Below are 10,000 nucleotides of genomic sequence, written 5' to 3' on the forward strand. Positions count from 1 at the left end.
GAACACGTGAACAATGAACACATGAACAATGAACACAGGAACACGTGAACAATGAACACATGAACAATGAACACATGAACAATGAACACATGAACAATGAACACAGGAACACGTGAACACAGGAACACGTGAACAATGAACACATGAACAATGAACACATGAACAATGAACACATGAACAATGAACACAGGAACAATGAACACAGGAACAATGAACACATGAACAATGAACACATGAACAATGAACACATGAACACGTGAACAATGAACACGTGAACAATGAACACGTGAACAATGAACACGTGAACAATGAACACGTGAACAATGAACACGTGAACAATGAACACGTGAACAATGAACACAGGAACAATGAACACAGGAACAATGACACAGGAACACATGAACACATGAACAATGAACACGTGAACACAGGAACAATGAACACATGAACAATGAACACATGAACAATGAACACAGGAACAATGAACACAGGAACACATGAACAATGAACACATGAACAATGAACACAGGAACAATGAACACATGAACAATGAACACATGAACACAGGAACAATAAACACATGAACAATGAACACAGGAACAATGAACACAGGAACAATGAACACGTGAACAATGAACACAGGAACAATGAACACATGAACAATGAACACATGAACAATGAACACAGGAACAATGAACACAGGAACAATGAACACATGAACAATAAACACAGGAACAATGAACACGTGAACAATGAACACATGAACAATGAACACATGAACACAGGAACAATGAACACAGGAACACATGAACAATGAACACAGGAACAATGAACACAGGAACAATGAACACAGGAACAATGAACACGTGAACAATGAACACGGGAACAATGAACACATGAACAATGAACACAGGAACACGTGAACAATGAACACATGAACAATGAACACAGGAACACGTGAACAATGAACACATGAACAATGAACACAGGAACACGTGAACAATGAACACATGAACAATGAACAATTAACACATGAACAATGAACACATGAACAATGAACACAGGAACAATGAACACAGGAACACATGAACAATGAACACATGAACAATGAACACAGGAACAATGAACACAGGAACAATGAACACATGAACAATGAACACGGGAACAATGAACACGGGAACAATGAACACGGGAACAATGAACACAGGAACAATGAACACGTGAACAATGAAAACAGGAACAATGAACACGTGAACAATGAACACAGGAACAATGAACACATGAACAATGAACACATGAACACAGGAACAATGAACACATGAACAATGAACACATGAACAATGAACACAGGAACAATGAACACGTGAACAATGAACACATGAACAATGAACACATGAACACAGGAACAAGGAACACATGAACAATGAACACAGGAACAATGAACACATGAACAATGAACACAGGAACACATGAACAATGAACACATGAACAATTTACACATGAACAAATGAACACATGAACAATGAACACATGAACACATGAACAATGAACACATGAACACATGAACACATGAACAATGAACACAGGAACAATGAACACAGGAACAATGAACACAGGAACAATGAACACAGGAACAATGAACACATGAACACGTGAACAATGAACACGTGAACAATGAACACGTGAACAATGAACACGTGAACAATGAACACGTGAACACATGAACAATGAACACGTGAACAATGAACACGTGAACAATGAACACATGAACAATGAACACAGGAACACGTGAACAATGAACACATGAACAATGAACACATGAACAATGAACACATGAACAATGAACACATGAACAATGAACACAGGAACACGTGAACAATGAACACATGAACAATGAACAATGAACACATGAACAATGAACACAGGAACAATGAACACAGGAACAATGAACACAGGAACACATGAACAATGAACACATGAACAATGAACACATGAACAATGAACACATGAACAATGAACACATGAACACGTGAACAATGAACACGTGAACAATGAACACATGAACAATGAACACGTGAACAATGAACACGTGAACAATGAACACATGAACACATGAACAATGAACACGTGAACAATGAACACATGAACAATGAACACATGCCTCGGCCAAGTGGAGAGCAGCGGACTCCAGGTCGGTCCTCATGCTGCGTTCACACCAAACGCGTTGCGAATATTCAGTATTTTCAGATTTCACTTCTGGCATCTATTTTACAAAAGCCGAGGACGGTCGGCAAAAGCTCTGGCACTTGACGCCATGTTGTCTCCTCAGCGATCACTGCCTGTGAGTGAGCGCTGCCTGTTAGTGTGTGAGCGCTGGGCAGCCCCGTTCCCTTGCAGTCAACGCGTGCAGGCAGCATGACAGGATCGCGCGCTATTTTAATGAAGTATCGATACTAAAAATATGCAAAACCGTATCATTTTGAACGTACGGGTACCGCGGTACTTTTTTTAGTATCTGTACACTGTGCAACCCTAGTGCAGAGCAGCTAATACAGGAGTCATGTGATCTCTTTTCTTAGTTTTTGTGAGTACACGAGCTGCAGCATTCTGGATCAACTGGAGGGATTTAAGAGACTTATTAGAGCAGCCTGATAATAAGGAGTTGCAGTAATCTAGTCTGGAAGTAACAAACGCGTGAACCAGCTTTTCTGCATCTTTTTGAGACAAGATGTGTCTGATTTTTAAAATGTTACGTAGATGAAGAAATGCAGTTCTTGAGATTTGCTTCACGTGGAGTTAAAGGACACGTCCTGATCAAATATAACGCACAGTTCTGTCATATGGATTGTTTAAATTGTATTATATTGTTGACATGAAGGGTCCTGAGACAGAGGATGTCGTACAATGTACATGTTGTAAAGCCCTTTGAGGCAAATTTGGGATTTTGGGCTATCCAAATTTGATTTAAATTGAATATTTTTTATAAAATGTAAATTAAAAATAAAAACATGTCCTCACCCCAAAGATTCCCTGTTTACGGGCCAGTGAGTTCCCGGACCATGTCCAGAAGAAAATATGGGACTTGCCACAGGTGACGATGGTGTTCGGGTCAGTCGGGTGAAATTCCACAGCCAGGACCACCTCATTCGTGGTCTGAAATACACCAGTTACAACCACTTTCACTCAGTCAGAGACCAGTTAGAACCAGCTCAGTGGAAGAAAAACTAATATGTTTTACAGCAAACTGTCTGAAAATATATATGCATACATGAATACAAAAATTCACAAAAAATACAAATAATATCATAGAACATTACACACAGTTTGTATGCAGTAATGAGAGAGTGAGGGTTCACCTTGATCTCAGCGATCTTGGACTTCTTCTGCCAATCCCAAACTGTCAACATGTGATCGTTGCAGTCGTCAATAACACTCAGGTGTTGACCAGAGTCCTGACAGAGAGACATAAAAGTGGACATTTAAGTCTGAATATGAAAGTGTGTTATGTACAGAACAACAAAGGAGAAATACTCACAGCTTTGGAGAAAGCCAGCGAGCCGACGCCTCGTTCGAACGTTCCCAAGCCGACTACCTGCAAAGTGGAGAGACTGACGCTGTCCCAGATACGAACCTGAGGTTGCAGAGCCTGAACACACCCAAAAGTCAACATCTATTTAGTTTTACTCACATTTTAAAGAAGATATTAAATTGTGTTTGTCCTCACCCGTCCATCTTTGTCCACTCCTGCAATCTGTCCTGTAGCAATCCGGATCTTATCAGGATGGATGGCGAGACTGGGGCAGAGAGACAGAGACATGATGTCATGAACAGCAGACTGGCCAATAGGAGTGATATATATATATATACACACACACACACACACACACACACGGATATATACTTATATATAGTGTTTTTCTCACCACTTGACACAGTCAGTGTGTCCAAGGTAATGTCTCTGAGTGTGTTCTTCGTAGTTAAACAGAACGACGACAGAAGCAATGAAGTAAACGATTTCTCCAGTCGGAAGGAGGTAAATATTTGCTCTGCAGTCTCTGCCACGGTAACCATACCTGCAGGAAGTCAAGGAAGCACCTGAAAAACACCTGGAGATCTATTGAAGACCTACTGATGATCTACTGAAGCTTTACTAAAGATCTACTATTGATCTACTGAAGTTTCAAGTTTCAAGGTTGTATTTGCCATTTGTGCCTAGACCAACAGTCCAGACACATTGGAAATCTTGTGCAGGGCTCTCCGAGTCAACAGTTGAGAAATAACACTGTAATAAGCTTTAAATAAAAAGAAGACATAAATGTACACTTGTATTGATCCCCGTGAGTAACCTCTTCTTTGCATTGATCCATCCTTAGTTATTAAGGTGCAGTGAACAGTCTACTAATGATCTACTGAAGCTTTATTAAAAGATTTACTGATCTACTGAAGCTTTACTAAAGATCTACTGAAGCTTTACTAAAGATCTACTAATGATCTACTGAAGCTTTACTAAAGATCTACTGAAGCTTTACTAAAGATCTACTAATGATCTACTGAAGCTTTACTAAAGATCTACTGAAGCTTTACTAAAGATCTACTGAAGCTTTACTAAAGATCTACTAATGATCTACTGAAGCTTTACTAAAGATCTACTGAAGCTTTACTAAAGATCTACTGAAGCTTTACTAAAGATCTACTATTGATCTACTGAAGTTTCAAGTTTCAAGGTTGTATTTGCCATTTGTGCCTAGACCAACAGTCCAGACACATTGGAAATCTTGTGCAGGGCTCTCCGAGTCAACAGTTGAGAAATAACACTGTAATAAGCTTTAAATAAAAAGAAGACATAAATGTACACTTGTATTGATCCCCGTGAGTAACCTCTTCTTTGCATTGATCCATCCTTAGTTATTAAGGTGCAGTGAACAGTCTACTAATGATCTACTGAAGCTTTACTAAAGATCTACTGAAGCTTTACTAAAGATCTACTAATGATCTACTGAAGCTTTACTAAAGATCTACTGAAGCTTTACTAATGATCTACTGAAGCTTTACTAAAGATCTACTAATGATCTACTGAAGCTTTATTAAAAGATTTACTGATCTACTGAAGCTTTACTAAAGATCCACTGAAGCCTTAATATGGATCTACTGAAGGTTTACTGAATATCAACTAAGGAGTTTAAACTTCACACAAACTATGCTTTTAGCGTTCACTTCTAATCTCCTTCTACAAATGCACTTGTTTATTTTATAACTTTCTCTGACCATTATCAACTAATATAATTTGGTATTAAGTTTACTTCTATTAATGCTACTGTGTGACAGCGCTTCCTGTGTACAGAGCAAAGGATACACCCATTCCAGCTTGAGTCTTTCTGTAGGAAGTTCTGTCCGAACATCTTCGTAGTTCTCCACATCTGAAGGGATGAACATGGTGATCGGTCGACCACGCATGAACATCTTAATGTGATTCCCCTCTAAAATGGCAGAAACACATAGAAATGCAAACATGTTGGAGAAGAAAGATTCAATGTGGAAATAAATGTATAATCAAAGAATACGAATAATGCAGCTGATTTATACCCGACTTATGTGGCTGATAAAGTTTATGAGAGGTTAAAGACTGATAATGGCAAATTGGCTGATATCATGGAGAGATTATGTGACAACAAGCCCAAGAGATTAAAAATAACTACAAACAATACGGTCTCGTTCTGTTTCATTCTGGGCATTCTGTGTCTTTGTGGTTGTTTTATGTCCCTGTGGCCTCTAATTGTGGTTGTCTTGAATCTTTGTGGTGGTTTTTTGTCTTTTTCTGGTTGTCTTGAATCTTTGTGGTTGTTTCTGTGTCATTGCACTGGCTTCCTGTCCAACAAAGAATTGACTTTAACATCCTGCTGCTGGTCTATAAAGCACTGAATGGTTTAGGGCCTAAATACATTTGTGACCTGCTGCTACCCCTCAGGTGGTCTGGGACTGGTCTACTTCCTCTTCCAAGAGTCAGAACTAAACATGGAGAAGCAGCGTTCAGGTCTTCTGCTTCACATATCTGGAACAAGGTTCCTGAAAGCTGCAGGTCTGCAGAGACCCTCAAGAGATCATTAGCTCCTTTAAATCCAGATTGAAGACTTTTCTGTTTGCTGTTGCCTTTAATTGAACAAGATTCAAGGATATCAATCAATGTCTGCATCTCACTACTGCATTTTATTTATTTAACTGCAACTCTTATTCTATGTCTTGCTTTTTGACTGTTTTAAATGTTTTAATGAATTGTTTTAAAATCTTGTTTTCTTATTGTTATGTGTTGTCTCTTTGTGGTTATCTTGTCTCTTTGTGGTTGTTTTTTGTCTCTCTGTTGTCGTCTTTATATCTTTGTTGTTGTGTTTTGTCTCTATGTGGACGTCTTTATATCTTTGTGGTTATTTTCTGTCTCTTTGTGTTTGTTTTGATATCTTTGCAGTTGTTTTGTGTCTCTCTGTTGTCTTCTTTAGATCCCTGTGTTGGTCTTTATATCTTTGTGGTCATCTTTATATCTTTGCAGTTGTTTTGTGTCTCTCTGTTGTCTTCTTTAGATCCCTGTGTTGGTCTTTATATCTTTGTGGTCATCTTTATATCTTTGCAGTTGTTTTGTGTCTCTCTGTTGTCTTCTTTAGATCCCTGTGTTGGTCTTTATATCTTTGTGGTCATCTTTATATCTTTGCAGTTGTTTTGTGTCTCTCTGTTGTCTTCTTTAGATCCCTGTGTTGGTCTTTATATCTTTGTGGTCATCTTTATATCTTTGCAGTTGTTTTGTGTCTCTCTGTTGTCTTCTTTAGATCCCTGTGTTGGTCTTTATATCTTTGTGGTCATCTTTATATCTTTGCAGTTGTTTTGTGTCTCTCTGTTGTCTTTAGATCTTTGTGGTGGTATTTGTGTCTCTTTGTGTTGGTCTTTATATATTTGTGGTTATTTTCTGTCTATTTGTGTTGGTCTTTATATCTTTGAGGTTGCTTTGTAAACAGTATGCAAAGGATTAATATCATTGAATTTGATTTTGTTATGATAACTTCAATACTAAACATACTGTATCTTTAAATAATTGTTAACACTCATCTCTGTATAGAATATCTATATTTTACTGATCAGACCACAGATACATTGATAATAAACGATCTGTGAGATTAAATCACACTTTGATTCATCAGTCCAAAGAAATCTGTTACAGCATTCAAACAAAACATGGAGCAAATCAAACGTCTAAGAAACAGGTAAAGGACAGGTGAGGGACAGGTGAGAGACAGGTGAGAGACAGGTGAAGGACAGGTGAGAGACAGGTGAAGGACAGGTGAAGGACAGGTGAGAGACAGGTGAAGGACAGGTGAGAGACAGGTGAAGGACAGGTGAGAGACAGGTGAAGGACAGGTGAGAGACAGGTGAAGGACAGGTGAGAGACAGGTGAAGGACAGGTGAAGGACAGGTGAAGGACAGGTGAAGGACAGGTGAGCTTCAAAGCTTGAGTGTCAGTTTTGGACGAGTCAGGGAATCAATTTACACAAGATACGCTAGTGGGTCGCAGTATTCTGTCTTTTCAACACAACCTCTCGGTCAGTGTTCAGGTCAGGATTCAGGATCAGGTCAGGATTCAGGATCAGGTCAGGGTTTGGTTGACGTTAACTTGACTAACGACTCACGTGAGTCATGTGATTTTAATTAATTAATTAGTTTTCTTTTGTACTGATCCAATCTTTGATCCGACCCGTTTTATGACGCGTTGTACGACTAACGAAGACACAAAAGCATTCCACACGGGACACTGTATGTTTGACCCGTTCTGAAATAACGCTACGAGGATCCCAACGCATTGTTCTTTTCCTCATTTCTCTCTCATCTGGCAGCTTAACAAAACTTTTCCACCTAATATGGAGGTAAAAAACAGCAGGGGGTGGAGCCACAGACAGATGTGACATCACCTGATCAGCGGTTGATTGAGGCTGACTAGGTAAGGCAGAGAGAGAGAGAGCAAAAGAGAGACACAGAGACACAGACAAACACACAGAGAGACAGGATTGGTCCAGAGCAGAAACAGGAAGCATTTAATCAGCTGCTGTTAGCGTGTTAGCTCTCTCTGAAGACTCCGCATAACTTACCAGCTTGGCTGTTTTTCTCTCGGGTTGACATTTTGGCTGGTTTGAGACAAAGACATTGTCACTCAACAACTACACAAACAACAACAATATAAAACACAACAACACCATGAGGAGGAGCAGAGACAATGAGACATGTTGAGTCCATCTCTCTTTGAGTCTCCCGTCTTCATTTATATTTGATATGAGTTCTTCATTTATATTTTATGATCAGGAGACAAAACAGCAGTAAAGACGGTGGTTTCCATTTAGTCATGAAAAAGATAAAAGTATTGATACATAACCAAACAAATACTAGTATCAATAAGAGTAGAAGTATTGATACATAACCAAACAAATACTAGTATCAATAAGAGTAGAAGTATTGATACATAACCAAACAAATACTAGTATCAATAAGAGTAGAAGTATTGATAGAGAACCAAACCGCCGGGACGCCAACCCGCTTGGCCGCCAGTCGGACTGTTTGCCGCGTGTCACGTAACGCTGATTTTCTTATGCCAGTAGGTGGCGCTTCGACTATGAGTGAAAATAAGCTTGTCGATATCCTCAGGCCGTGACTTGTAACAAGCATGACAAGTTTGGGGCAGATTAGAGTCCAGTCGAGCCAGTAGGTGGCGCAATGAGAAAGTGAACATATACATGCATCATGTGTCTCTAGTGAAGTGTAGACCATGTTGTGTAAATTTCATGTGAATCTGATGTTTTGGCCAGTAGGTGGCGCTTTGAGAATGTGAACATGCATCATGTGTCCAGACCACATGTTAATTAAAAGGTTAAAAAAAAAGTGATGCAAAAATCAACCCTGGCTTGGATTTGAACACGGGTCTGCCGGTCAGAAGGCGAATGACTATACCACTACACCACCAATCTGATGAAAACACTTGAGCCGTTATTTTTTTCTTACCATTTGTAAGACAATATGTGTGTTTTATTGTCTTCTGCAGGAGCAAATAAATGCTGGAAAAGAAATCATCATCCGAGTAAACTTCTTCCCTGCACTATACAAATCTGTTATATATATACACATATATATATATATATATATATATATATATATATATATGTGTATGTGTATATATATATATATACACACACACATATATATATACATATATTTATATATATAGCGTCTATAAATATATAGTTTATATTTAGAACAATGTATTTAAAAAAATATATATATACACATATATATATATATATATATATATATATATATATATTTTATATATATATTTGGTATAAAACTTGTCTTTTTATTTTTTTAGTAGGTGTTCCTATGACAATTTCGAATGTTTCTTCTTGTAAATGTGGTCAGGCCTTGACTGGCATCATGCATGATTATTTTAGGAAGGATTGGATGAGTTAAAGCAAGAGTCTATAACATAACAAAACACAGAAAGTGGGCGTTTATTTGAGTCCACATAAGATGTGGGAGATAACCTTAAATGTATAATGACAAATGCCCACTAGTTTTTTTGCATGTTAAGGGATGCAATATGCACATATCCTGCAAATTTCGAGTGATTAGTACCAATAGTGTTGAAGATATGAGCATTGAACAACAAGACATCCCATCCCATCCATCCATTATCAGCTCTTATCCGGGGGTCGGGTCGCGGTGGCAGCAGGTTCAGCAGGCCGACCCAGGCTTCCCTCTCACCCGCAACACTTTCCAGCTCATTCTGGGGGATCCCGAGGCGTTCCGAGGCCAGCCGGGAGATATAATCCCTCCAGCGTGTCCTCGGTCTTCCCCGGGGCCTCCTACCAGTTGGACGTGCCCGGAAAACCTCTAATGGGAGGCGTCCAGGAGGCATCCTGACTAGATGAACCACCTCAGCTGACTCCTTTGGACACGAAGGAGCAGCGACTCG

At 39.0% G+C, this 10,000-nt stretch overlaps 1 protein-coding gene across 1 annotated transcript in view; it reads right to left on the reverse strand.

The window, feature by feature from the left end:
- Nucleotides 1–3,018: 3,018 nt before the first annotated feature.
- Nucleotides 3,019–10,000, reverse strand: part of LOC117744250 (echinoderm microtubule-associated protein-like 4) — a gene marked incomplete at its 3' end in the record, with an annotated part of 32,847 nt that continues 25,865 nt past the window's right edge. The window contains exons 7-13 of the mRNA XM_034552437.1: nt 8,127–8,162; nt 5,354–5,477; nt 3,924–4,073; nt 3,725–3,794; nt 3,536–3,646; nt 3,357–3,452; nt 3,019–3,153 (exon numbers count right to left, since the gene is read on the reverse strand). Of these exons, the coding sequence (XP_034408328.1) occupies nt 3,019–3,153; nt 3,357–3,452; nt 3,536–3,646; nt 3,725–3,794; nt 3,924–4,073; nt 5,354–5,477; nt 8,127–8,162 (722 nt within the window). The remainder of the gene's footprint in view (nt 3,154–3,356; nt 3,453–3,535; nt 3,647–3,724; nt 3,795–3,923; nt 4,074–5,353; nt 5,478–8,126; nt 8,163–10,000) is intronic.

This window comes from Cyclopterus lumpus, chromosome 15 (assembly GCF_009769545.1).
Source record: "Cyclopterus lumpus isolate fCycLum1 chromosome 15, fCycLum1.pri, whole genome shotgun sequence".
Lineage (NCBI taxonomy): Eukaryota > Metazoa > Chordata > Actinopteri > Perciformes > Cyclopteridae > Cyclopterus > Cyclopterus lumpus.